The sequence below is a fragment of the Pipistrellus kuhlii genome, unplaced genomic scaffold (assembly GCF_014108245.1).
Source record: "Pipistrellus kuhlii isolate mPipKuh1 unplaced genomic scaffold, mPipKuh1.p scaffold_m20_p_1, whole genome shotgun sequence".
Classification (NCBI taxonomy): Eukaryota; Metazoa; Chordata; class Mammalia; order Chiroptera; family Vespertilionidae; genus Pipistrellus; species Pipistrellus kuhlii.
In genome coordinates this window covers 45,840,313-45,853,796 of record NW_023425404.1, presented here as the reverse complement: position 1 = coordinate 45,853,796, position 13,484 = coordinate 45,840,313, and the positions used below count along the sequence as shown (strand labels likewise).

General features: G+C 38.0%; 1 protein-coding gene across 6 annotated transcripts in view; it reads right to left on the bottom strand.

Moving 5' to 3' along the window:
- Positions 1-210: 210 nt before the first annotated feature.
- ATP8B4 (ATPase phospholipid transporting 8B4 (putative)) overlaps positions 211-13,484 on the bottom strand; it is a 229,102-nt gene continuing 215,828 nt past the window's right edge. For all 6 annotated transcript variants that reach the window (XM_036442585.2, XM_036442537.1, XM_036442619.2 and 3 more), the window contains 3 exons: positions 5,147-5,285; positions 2,329-2,459; positions 211-686 (listed from right to left, as the gene is read on the bottom strand). In XM_036442585.2, the coding sequence (XP_036298478.1) occupies positions 405-686; positions 2,329-2,459; positions 5,147-5,285 (552 nt within the window). In that variant the 3' untranslated portion in view covers positions 211-404. The remainder of the gene's footprint in view (positions 687-2,328; positions 2,460-5,146; positions 5,286-13,484) is intronic.

The window sequence follows — 13,484 nt, the reverse complement described above, 5'->3', positions numbered from 1 at the left end:
TGGTAGAGTGTCGGTCTGCAGACTGAGGGGTCCCAGGTTCGATTCTGGTCAGGGGCATGTACATTGGTTGCAGGCACGTCCCCGGTGGAGGGTGTGCAGGAAGCAGCTGGTCGATGTTTCTCTTTCATCGACATTTCTAACTCTCTCTCCCTCTCCCTTCCTCTCTATAAAAAATCAATAAAATAAAAATAAAATAAAATAAAAACAAATTAGATGGTGACCATCTGGCTTGGTTTCTGGTAGAGCACACCGCTATTTGATGGGCACCAGGCAGCTGTCTGCCAAAGATTTAAATTAAGTGAGGCAATCTGCCCCACTCCTAGCCCCAATCCCAAAATCCAGAGCCAGCTGAATTTCAGCCCCAGCTGAAGTGAAAGGATACTGTGGTTCAAATTTATCTTGACTCACAATTTCACTGTTTTATTCTGGTTAAAGCTGCTCATTGTGTCTGTGGTTTTCTTACATAAATTTTCAATCCAGCTAGTGCTATTACTCAGTGTCTTTTCCAACCCTGATGTCGGGGGTGGATTTTTAGCTCGCATATTTTTTCCAGATGTGATAAGCTCTCCGTAGCCCTCTTGGTGAGCAAAAGCATATCCAGATCTTCTTGAGCTTGATCTACGAGTTTGAGGCCTTCGGCTATGCAGAGGCCGTGCCTTCCTTTGAGCCTTCTGCCGCTGGCGGATCTGGAGAGGAAGGAGACCCAGAGTGAGACAGTGCATCCAAATAACAAACCCCAGGCAGGGGCCACTCTGTGAAATGAAAGCCTTCTCAGTAAAAGCAACATCAACATTAACAAAATACTCACCTTAATCACAAAACAGAGTTTTTCACCTAAAAACTAAGAACTTTTCTAACTAATGGATTAACCTAGGCACTGGTCAGTTTTTATTTCTACCAAGAGACTAATAAGTAAGAAAGAAGTATTAAGGCAAAAGTTATTATTGTCTCCATGTCACATATCCATCTTAAATGAATAGAAACATACTTTAAGGTTTTCTAGCATGCACTACCCAAACATGGTCAGTATAACAATGTACAGTCCCATTCCTCCTCAAAACAGGCCATTTCTTCTTTGGAGATTCTCAAAATCCAATAGTCATTAAGAACTAGACAAGGACAAAATTTTAAAAATGGGAATCAGAAATTTTCAACACTTGTGGTAGGTCAAGGTATCATGAGATTTTCGGGGTTTTAATTTCTTTGGAGGTCGGGGTTGGTCACCTTTTGAAGAGGCCAACATCATTTGGGTGGGTTTCCAATATTTCTTTCATTTCCCTCTAAAGTTGAGGAGAAAAGATCCAAGGTTTAGAACAAGGTTTACAAACCACCTTGTTCTCTGATTCAGCTGATTTCTTGTACCCCAATTTTTGTGTCATTAAAAAACTGTTAAGCAAAAAGTCACAATCTGACTAAATATAGGAAGAAATGATCATTATCTTTCTTCCTTCAACTCATCCATCATATTCTTGGTTTACATAAAAATGAGCTTTCACAGCCAAAGGAAAAGGACAGACAAAGAGGGAACTCTAGAAATCATTTCAGAAGGAATATTTTTATGGTTTGACCCCAGAATGATAGGGATAGCATGACAAGGAACGTTCCATTTCAGTTCCTCTCAGCATCATTGGCCCAGTTATTCATCCCATTAGTGTTTTTACCCTTTTCTTGATGTGACTACAAATGAATCTCCCCATCTTTCTCCTTTTCTCTTTTTACCTGTGTCCAGACCTAATTTGACATTGTCCTGCTTAATGCTCCTCTTGGAAGGAAATACTGAAATATGTTCTGATAATCCTTTGGTTTAGATAATCCTATAATCCTTTCTATTTTCCAATCCATCTGTTGTGCTGCTGTTCCCTTTCCTTAATCTGTTCAGAAGGTAACATCTCCTCCATGTTTCTGAATCTGCCACTATATTTCTACAAATATTTAGAGCTTCTACACCACATACCTTGATTGTCCCTCTTTTACTATAGCCTTTATTTGCCCCCAAGACAATAACTTTCCCTATTGCCTGTCTTTCCCTTGGAACATTTGTCCAAAATGCTTCCAGCCAAGTTTTTAAAATATCCAACCTCACTTGTAATTTATGACTCTCCACCCATATTTAATCTAGACATTTGTCTTTATTGGTTGGTACTCATAAGGTTAGTACATTCAGATGTAGGCAGTTCCATCTACTGTAATGTGACATTGTGTACTTGAGGGTGTTTGCCAATGGAAAGTTCATTGGCTCTTCACTGGGCTTCCAATCAGGCAGAGAAAAAACTCAATTCCAATAATCAAAAACCAGCCCTTTAAGAACTCATCAGCAATACAACATACCTGGTCACTCAGGGTTGGGAATAAATCCACCTTCAGAAATCTGAACGCCAGCACAGGCATAACTGAAACCACTGTCGTTAGAAGAATGACAAGCCAGATGCACTTCTGGGTCAAGGAATTTCGTGCATTTCCTATCATTAAAGGAGAATGTACATTGTGTTTATAAATAGAATTGAATGCTTGAATTAATAGGCTTGTTGTCTAGACCCATAAGGTCTTTTTAGGAATGGCGATGTTTGGACTATCAAGAAAGAACTACTAAGTTAGGTGTCTTCTCCACTATATGGTATGTTCAATGGTGATGAGGAGAAGGCAAGACAGGTAACTCTTGGAAACTGCTTGGTGGCCTGACCCCTTGGCGACTATCAGCTGGAGCATCCTCTTATTCAGGTTCAGTCCAGCTTCATGAGTGAAGCACAATTCTCTCACCAGTTTCTAAATCCTTCAACTGCAAAACAGCCATTTATAAAAGGCACATTTACTGTAGTAGTTGAGGTTTACAAGCTATCCTGAGCTAAAGAGAAAGGGGAGTGGGGATTAGAGGGAAGCAGTAGTTTCAACTTCAAAGGGAAAGAAGGCACTTCACAAGGAAATGGAGAAGCAAATGTCTGGTAAATAAATGTTTGTTAGACCATCTTTAACAATGGACAAAGGAAGGATTTAGATCAAATGGGCCTTGCTAGTTTTCTCCCTATCTATCACACCTAGTTTATATTAAAATATAGTTATCTATAATGGTAACTCCCATTCTGGAGAAGGTTCTTTCTAAATTTCTAGGCAGTTAGAGGGAAGGTCAAAGGTTCTTCCTGAGTCTTTTGTTTTTTTAAAAATAACAGGCACCTACCTTGCAGGCTCAATTCCCACCCCGATGGGGGCATGTGTGTGAGGCAACCAATAGATGTGTCTCTCTCCCATCGATGTTTGTGTGTGTGTGTGTGTGTGTGTGTGTGTGTGTGTGTGTCTCCCCTTCCCTTCCACTATCCCTAAAATCAGTGGGAAAATATCCTTGGGTGAGGATAAATAAAGAAGTAGTCTCTTTAAGCTCCCTGAAGCTCAGTATCCCCAATCATGGCTGAGGAAGAAATAAAAATAAAAACAAGCTTTGATTTAAAACCACATTCCTGTTTTCTGCTGGCTACTAAGGAAACTTTTTTTCTTAAACCCCAATGTTGATCTAACTTTTGAAAAGTCTCATTGGAGCACAGTAATTAATTCCTGGAATGACATGTGCTTAGCTGGAGAGAGCAGTCCCCACACAAAATACTTTCTCTGGTTGAGGCATTCCAGTCCCATTATGCATTCTAGAATGCTCTCTTAGGACTGAAAATCTTCTAGTCAATGCACTGAACTTTCAGATTTGGCAGCCAAAAAAGAACCTTAAAAATAGTTTTAATGTCTCTCTTGCCTAATATTTTTATTCATAACCATCATGTTTCTTCTACATGGTTGGAATCTTCTGGTAAGCAAAGTATTCATATTACGTATTAAGTAAGAGTGGTGCAATTTAAAATTTCCATGTATTATACATGCAGGGCAAGGCGAAAGTTGAAGAATAACATTCTTAAGTGTATGTATGCATTTAAATGGAATTACAAATGGAGGAACCTTGGCCTCATTGGAAATGTATAACGCTATAGTTGCTCTTAATTTGCTTTTTTACATGAAGTCTTCTACATATCTTTTTGTAGAATGGATTCCCCAACTAGTAGATGCAAATCTCAGTCTTGCCTAATTGAGCCCAAGAAGGTTGTCACTGTATGTCATTTCACAGTTTGTTAGGATGAATTAAAAAACATCATTGCTACCAACTTCTCTAACACACCCTAGAGATTTCAAAACTTCTGAGGAAGTGTGTTAGTAGCCCCACTGTGTAAAGTTCAGTGACTTTTGCTAGGATCATTTTGAAATGTACAGAGCAATGGTAGTATATACCATAGATAGACCAGATGTACACTTTTGTAGAATCAAAGAATATCAATATTGTAAGGAATAGTAGAAGGTGCTTTGCTACCCATTTGCTGCTCAAATCACTCTGAAATGTCCCCAAAGCTACATTTTCTTGAACCAACATCATCATCATAATCACCGTTATCATGGTTAACATTTGTTTTTTTTAAAGTACTACATAAAATGCCACATGCTAAGCATTTTATATGTATTATCTCATTAACCTTCACAAATTTCCTATACAACTAGGAACTATAAATATCTTCAGGTTAGAAGTGAAAACATTAAGGCATGGAAAGGAAAGGAAATTTGTTCCTAGGTCACACAGCTTATAAGTGGTGAAGCTGACACTGAACTGTGGTCATCTAAAGTCTGAGCCTACTCTTCATGTCATTTATGGATTAATGAACCAAGTTTTTTAGAAGTCTCTAAATTACACATCATTTTTTTTTCTTTCCTAATAAAATAAGTTCCACTGGTAATCTTTGACAGATATGTTGATGATAGCATGGTAAAAAAGGCAAAGCCCAGCATTTCTTGCTCTTTTTCTTTCCTCTACCATACAAGTCTCAGGTAGCCCTAATACACTAGTATATGCTATGCCTCTTGTTTTCAAAGGGGCAGTTCAGTGCATCTGGGTTGTTGGGAACCAGTAAGCATCTATTTCAATGACTCTTCTGCATCTGGTTAAGGGCAGCAGAAACTAGTCTTTCAGAGCCTGTTTCAAGTCTGGAAGCATTAGGATGCCTCTGATGCAATCAATTTCTAGAGAAAAGATTATTGATCACCCCTAGTCCCACCCAACCCAGAAAATAAATTACAAAGACAAACAAATGACACTAGGCCACAGTAGATAGTAGGATTCACTTACCAACAAATGGAAACTGGTTTGGGAAGACACCAAACATGACATTACTATGCATTGTGAATAAAATGGAGAAGTAAGTGGCAACGCTGCCCCAGATGAAGACGTGATTAATGACCGTCCAGTAACTGGTATCCAAGGCAATCTGCAAAGTCAAATACACAGGGGAGATCTTTCAGAACATCATTTTACTGAAATGCTCTGTGACAAAAATGATTGCACCTGTTAGCTCCCAAACAACCTCAGGCTCTTCCACTTTTTGCACAACACAGGGCACTAACTTGACATTTCTGCTTGGCAACTGACTTTAGAACTTATATCTGAAAGCCATTATAATTGTCAAGGTTGAGTCAGAATCAAGAAATAACCTGTGAAGCTTCTTTTTGTAGAAAATAAGAAAGTGGAATGGGTTCTCCTTTCAATGTTACTTTATAAATTGTTTTCAAAACTTTCCTGTTGGGAAAAAATTATTTTCTTTAGTGGGCAAGTACATTTTATAATCTGAACATAAATTTCCACATGACCATTTTTGACAGGAAAAATCTCTTTGACACCAATACTTTATCTCATACTGATGATCCTTTCTCTTATTCAAATAATAACAAAGAAAAATCCTTCATCCTCTTCTGACAAAGTTTAGACACTGGGGTTCATAGTGGTCTGAGAGCATGTTCACAAGCCTTCCAATACCTTGTGGCAGCACAGCTAAAAGTGTGGGCTGCTAACAGAGTGCCAAGCAAGCCACTGGTGATTATGAACCCTTGTGTTCTCATAGAGAGAAAAAAAAGTAGGTTCTGACATCATTATATGAACCTCAGAGGTTCCAAATGTTCTAAGTACAGACCACGGATTCCTCACCTGCCTGAGGGGGTCCTACCTACATATAATAGTAAATAGATCCTTCTCTGCACATGTCCACTTCCCACATGAAGTTTACTGCTTTTTAAAATGTTGACCCATTAAAGGGATTCTGGAAGCCTTGGGTGTAAAATACAGGGCTTATAAAGGGACAGCATTTTCTTTCCTCAAGAGATCTGAGAACAGAAGACCCTGCCACCCATGCCTCAGCAAAGATACGCTGATTTTCCAGTTCGTTTGGCTACTAAGACATTAGACAAAATCTCCAAATCTATCTTCTGTTGCCTATCATTTCATCACTATCCAAAAATACCAATAACCTGAATCACTTGGTATGAGTAGGCGAGGAAAAATCACAATTTTAAGACCTCACTAAAAAAGAAGAAGAACAGGTGGCTCCTATTGAAGCAGAACTAATGGGAAAGACAGACAAGTACTACAACAACAATAACTTAAAAAACGTAATGAGAACTCTTAAGGGATGCAATTAGATACCAAGAAAAAAAAATTCTGGAAGAAAAACAGCATTATTTCTTAATTTAAAAGTTGAGTAGAGAACCAAATAAGAATAGTCCCTAATGAGAACTGAATTAATATTCTGGAAAAAACAAATGGAAATAGTATCTCACAACAGAGAGCAAAAAGTTGAAGAAATAGAAACCATGTGCAAAGAGATATGAGACAGGGATGGCAAATCCATAGATGTCAGATCATTGGACGCAATATGCCAAAAATGACATTTTAGAATGGAAAATAAACTTAAAAGTAAAGATCAAAGAAATGACAGAAGAAAACTGCTCTGCTATAAGAAACAACAAGATTTTTCAAATGTGGGAGAGCAATCTAAATCCAAGGCAAATTAATGCAAGAAGTTAGAGTCTGGTGACATTTGTGAAGTCCAAGATAAAGAACACACACTTCTAGAGAAGGTATTACTTACAAGGGAGAGAATCAACTTAATATCAAACTGCCACACTGAAACTGGGATATTATGAAACAACTTTTACAAAGTTCCCCCCAAAGAAGGCTCTGACTCAACAATCTTATTCCATTCCAATAGTGTAAATACAAAGACAAAGAAAGAAGACTCAAAAGTACAAAATCTATTTTTCCTTTTTGAAGAAATTACTCAAGGAAGTTGCTGCAACCAAATAAAAATTAAATCAGAACAAAGACTTCAAAATAGCTAAAGACAAAGTTCATAAAAGTGGTGGTGAGCAATGATTCTTGTAAATTTGTAGTTGGCTCTAAATGAGTAATAATGTGAATATGATCTGTAGTATTAATTTAGAAAGAATTTTGAAACAGTCAAAACATATGTTTAAGGAGCATTTAATAACATCCTGGAACTAAAGTTCTAAATCATTAACATGCAAGAGTTGGGGAGAGGAGTAGGGGACAGGAATACTGAAGTAAAGTAAAAACGTTTCCAAAATTGTTTAATAGGGAGATGGGTGAGGGAAAGTGCAGAATAGAATAGTGAAGCATTTGGTGAAGGTTATTGTTACTTAGTTTTGGTATAGTTGTATAGAAATAAGATTTAAACGATTATGAAAATAAGGGGAAATCACTAGTAAAATAGGAATTCAATAGTAAAAGTTGTAAATTACTCAAGTAGGATGTTAAAAAAAAAAAAGCACAAGGCATCCAAGTATATAATGGAAAAAATGAAATAAAAACATAGGATCAAAAATAATCCTAAAAGAACATGAAAGGAACAAAGTAAAATACATAAGTTATTATAAAAAATGAGTAGTTTAACTCTCTTATCAAAGGAGGAAAGACTAATAGAATGAGATAAAAAAGAAATGAAAATGAAGACATGGGCCCAGATTATATATCTGGTAAATGTAGACCCCAAAAAAGGCAAGAGAAATAAAAATATTAGTTATTTAAGGTAAAATCTCCTTGAAATACAAGGAAAGCTTGATAAGAATCATAATCACCATTGAAAGTTTACTAAACTTCTCTCAACATTTGACAAGCCTGGTGGTGGAGGTGATGATTCCTGGGACTCGGTGACTCACCTGCCACCCAGTGTGACCAGAGCCAAGCTGTGAGCTGGGCAACAGCAGTGTTCTCCCTACAACAGTGCAGCCCTGCCCTGTGGTTGGGTGCTGCCTCCAGTGGCTACGCCTAGCTGTGGCTCTCCCTGTTTCATTTGCCCTCCTGGTGGCTTAAAAAAATAAAATAATATATATATATATATATATATATATATATATATATATATATATATATATTATTGATTTCAGAGAGGAAGAGAGTAGGAGACAGAGAGAGAGAAACATCAATGATGAGACAGAATCATTGATTGGCTGCCTCCTGCATGCCCCTTACTGGGGATGGAGCCTGCAACCTAGGCATGTGCCTTTGTCCATAATTGAACCTGGGACCCTTCAGTCGCATGCGGATGCTCTATTCACTGAGCCAAACCAGCTAGGGCTACCTGGTGGCTTTCAATAAATCTTTTAGACTTAAAGAAGTCTCTCTTGTTTTTAACTACAATATTTTTGGAAATTAAGATGGCAATATTTATGAAATTTAAAATGTTTATATTCTCTGACTCTACAATGGAAAAACAACAACAAAACCATTGTTCATCTATCAAATTGATAAAAGATAGTTCTGACTCCAGAAATTTAATTTTTTAGGAATTTATATGGCAGTATATACAATCTATGAACTAGTATATGCATGGCAACATTGCTTCAATAACAACAGCAAAAAAAGGAAAAAAAAGAGAAACATTTTGAATGTCTATCATTGGAGAAAGGATGAATAAATTATTATATATCCATATTATAAAATTCTGTGCAGCTCTTAATAAGATTACAATAGATCTGAATGTGTTGATTTGGAAAGCTGTCCAACACATTTCACTAAGTGAGAAAGACATATTACAAAAGTTACAAGAATTTCTCCTGAATACATATGTGTGTGTGTGTGTGTGTGTGTGTGTGTGTGTGTGTGTCTCAAAGCAAAGAAAAAAAATATGGACAGATTGACCTATGGTAATCATAATAGCTGTTAACCAGGGAAGTATAAGGAATAAAAGGAAGACGGTTGAGTTTATTTTAAACACTTCTATATTGTTTGAAATGCTAAAAGGAGAACTTTATCATTTAAATAACTGAAGAAAACATATTTTAAAAATAATAGAGATGGGTACAGTTTGGCCAATAGCATGAGCAGAACACATACATAACTGTAATTATAGACCAAAGAAATTTCATAGGGATTGTTACCACAATGACAAGTCAAGCTTAAACAGTGAGGAAAGGACATTGATGCCACTATCAAAGTGAGCTCATTCACAGAATTCCTCAAACGTATTATTCTAAATATATAAGACAGCAACTTCTGATTGAAGCCAAAATTGCAAAGCTTCTATTATTATAAACATTTATGCATTCATGTCTAAGAAATCTAAGGTAAAGCAGACATTTTCATGGCTTCCCAGAAATAAAAATAAGTGATAGACTAAAGTGACAAGAATTAACCTATATATTCCTTAAATTGAAATTTTGAGGTGGAAAGAGGATCTGTGTGTTTATCATCTATTTACAGAGTTTCTCCCCCATTTTATTCTAGGGTGATATTGGTGTCCTAGGAATCCCCTCATGGAAGAAAGATGTGGAACATGCATTCCCTGTACCTACTATGTATTGGGGGAAGGCCATAGCTTCCAGTTACCTTTATAAAGGAGGGAGGTCCACATGGCTTTGGAGTTGGGGATCTGAGGTTATATCTGTGTTTAAATCCTGGCCTATAACATGTTTATTTTTTTCATCTATAGTAATAGCAACCATGTTTTAGAGGACTGTGAGTGGAGAGGAGTAAATGAGATACTGGAATTATCTCAGTAACAATTCATTTACATAGGAAATGTTCAATTATTAGGAGCTGCTGTTGTAACTCTGAAAACCAGAAAAGCCTGACAGAAGCAAGAGGGCCAAGAATGCTTTTAGTGTCTACAGACATCTTCTTCCTCTGTTCTTCCAGATATTCTCTCTTCTAAACTCCAGTGCTCATAGCTTTATGACCTCTCTCTTTCTTTCTCCTATATAAACAAGAAAGTATCTATCTTCCTTTATGCTCAATGTAACCTTTCTTCTTATTCTGCCTGAAAGTTTGCATTTTAAACAGTCTTACTGTAAAATAAAATACTTTATCCCAGAAAATGCTGGAGTCAGATAGGCCTGGGTTCCAATTTTGGACCTGGAACTCAGTGTGTGACCTCATTTAACCACTCAGCTTCATCTGTAAAAGGGGACAATAATACCTCCTGCATAGTGGCACTGCAAAATCAGTATAAGCATGATATTACTCATAGTGGTAATGATAACACATTTCTGAAGGCTACCACCAAGGACAGACTTACTTTAGTCATCTGAGGTAAGATGGGAATTAATTAATATAGCAGGGATAGTTGGGTACCTCAACCAAATTATTCTCATTTCCTTTGTTCAATTTTAACCTCTCTCTTCATATCCTTTGCCCTTCCATTCATTCAAAAAATACTTGTGTTTGACACTGTAGATTAAATTGGAGTACAGTAATAAAGCATGCCAGATGTTGGAAACTGTATTCATTCTCACCCATGCTGCTTCTAGTCCATCATTACCAGCCTCTATCTCTCCTTTCTCATTCTCCTATCCAGAAAGTTCCTCAGTCTCCCAGCTGATTTGGGCCCCTTTAGCACTCAGAATTAGTGGTGGGCATATGGGTGAGGCAGGGAGATATCAGGTAGAGGAGAAATCCATGGAACAGGAATATGTTGATAAGACTTAGAGGACTTTAACCCTGTAACATGGCAAAGAGATCACAGCCATCAACTGCTGAGACCCAGAACCCCATCTTTAGAAGTACAACTCCATGTGTACATTACTGCTTCCCAATTATGCCAAATACCCTGCAACTAGTAATAGTTGTATTGTAAAAAAATACCTCACCTTTTTAAGAAACACAAATGCCTTTATTTAGAACATTTATTTGGGAAATAAGACTACTGAATCCTAGTCCTAAACCTGCAATACAGTCAGTGTGTAATCTTGGGTAAATCTTGTATTCTGTTTGTTATATAAATTTTATTTAAAATTATACCAGTTATGTTTATAACACATGACCACCAATTATTTGAAACTCCTTTTTCTAGGAAATAGAACTTAATTCTCTTCGCCCTGAATGTGGACTTGACTTAGTGACTCATTTCTATTGACTAGTGTATGAAAACAGTTTATAATGGAGAAACCTGAAATATATCATCTTAACTAAGTAACCAAGATCAGCATCACCAATAATAAATTATGTTGATATCATGTGCTCCCTTATAGGATGCAACAAGAAGAACACATCTCTGTGATTCTTCCCCCAATCCACAATCTCAATCTATTCTTAAGAAAACATCCAACAAACCCAGAGACATTCTACAATACTCCTGACACTCTTCAAAAGTGTCAAGGTCATGAAAGACAAGGAAAGCAGATGGTTAGATATTAGAGAAATGTAAGGAGACCTGACAACTAAAGGCAATGTGGGATCCCAGAACAGAAGAAGGTCATTAATGGAAAAACTGAGGATACCTTAGCTCAGTTAATGGTATTATACCAAGGCTAATTTCATAGTATTGATAATTGCACTGTGGTTATATAAGACTAGAAGCCTGGTGCATGAAATTCATGCATGGGGAGTGGAGGTGTCCCTCAGCCCAGTCTGCATCCTCTCCAATCTGGGGCTCCTCGAGGGATGTCTCACTGCCTGTTTAGGGAAGTCAGACATCCCTCTCACAATCCAGGACTACAGGCTCCCAACAGCTCACCTGCCTGCCTGTCTGATTGCCCCTAACTGCTTCTACCTGTAGCCTGATCAGCCCATAACCACTCCCCTGCCATCTGATTGACACCTAACTGCTCCCCTGCCAGCTTGATTGCCCCTAAATGCCCTCTCCTGCTGGCCTGGTCCCCACCAACTGTCCTCCCCTACAGGCCTGGTTGCTCCCAACTGCCCTCCCCTCAAGGCCTGGTTGCCCCCAACTTCCCTCCCCTGCAGGCCTGATCCCCCCTTACTTTCTTCCCCTGCAGGCCTGGTCCCCCCCAACTGTCCTCCCCTGCAGGCCTGGTTGTCCCAACTTCCCTCCCCTGCAGGCTTGGGTCTCCCACAACTGTCCTCCTTTGCAGGTCTGGTCACCCCCAAGTACCCTCCTCTGCCTACCTGGTCACCCCTAACTGCCCTCCCCTGCAGGCTTGGTCCCTCCCAACTGCCCTCCCCTGCTGGCCATCTTGTAGTGGCCATCTTGTGTCCACATGGGGGTGGCCATCTTTGATCACATGGGGCAGCCATCTTGTGTGTTGGAGTGATGGTCAATTTGCATATTACCTCTTTATTATATAGGATGTTAGTGTTAACATTAGAGAAAAGTTAGGTGGACCACAGTTGATCTTGAGGAGATGGAAGGTGGAGAGTAGATCTTGAAGAGACAAAGGCCAATTAGGCCTGAGCCAGACAGACCTGGATAGTCCCACCAGGTTACCAATAATTATTCTGAGTCCTAAATATGAACCCTCTGAGAACCCATGGGTATCATTCTTATAAAACTTTGATAATCAAAGGTAAGAAATGTTAAATAGTTTGATTTTAAAAACTTCAAATTACAAAATGCAAAATTTTGTGAATAAACAATGTTTTTAAAATAAGATTGTTTCTCTGATCTCTCAACTTATGACAAAAATGGAGAAATGTAGTGGTGACATCCAACCATAACAAGAACTGTGTGCTTCATGGGAAAAGACTGCTTCTAAAGATAAAGCTAATATAGAAACATAGCACTGGCATTGCTATGATAGAATATTAAAAAAAATAGATTATGGTCAAGCTAAGGAAAAATGAGAAAAAGAGATATAAGAATACTAACGGACTTTTTATATTAAAACAGACAAACAGAACTCCTTTCTAACCCAAAACTATAGTTAATTTTGAAAACTAGTTTCACTAAAAACATATAATGCTGTCATATCTACAATAAATTTTACAGGTAATTTTTGCCCTTATTTATATAGCAGTATGAAGAATGGTTTCCCTTCCCATTTTATTCAGATATTGGTCCTTTATTTCAGTTACTACTACCTTTCAAATCACCTTTTGGAGCACCAACTAACAGGTCTGACCTGAAGATGAATAAGCAAAAAAGATGTCACCACTAAAAAGATGCCACTGTATATCCCACAGTTGCCCTCTCACTGGAGGGAGAATCCAGAAATCTGGAAATGTAGCCTCATGAAAAGGAATAGATCATCCAATTCCCTAGGCTGGGTCAATAAGAGTATACTGGTATACCGCATTTGCTCAGTGATCCAAAACCAACAAAACCAGAGAGGCTGGTGTGCCCAATATAGTGGCAAGATATAGACCTTATCCGATAATTCACTGTACTGATGAATGCCTTAGCTATATCAGTTGCTTCCAAGCCACTCCATGATTTTCTCCT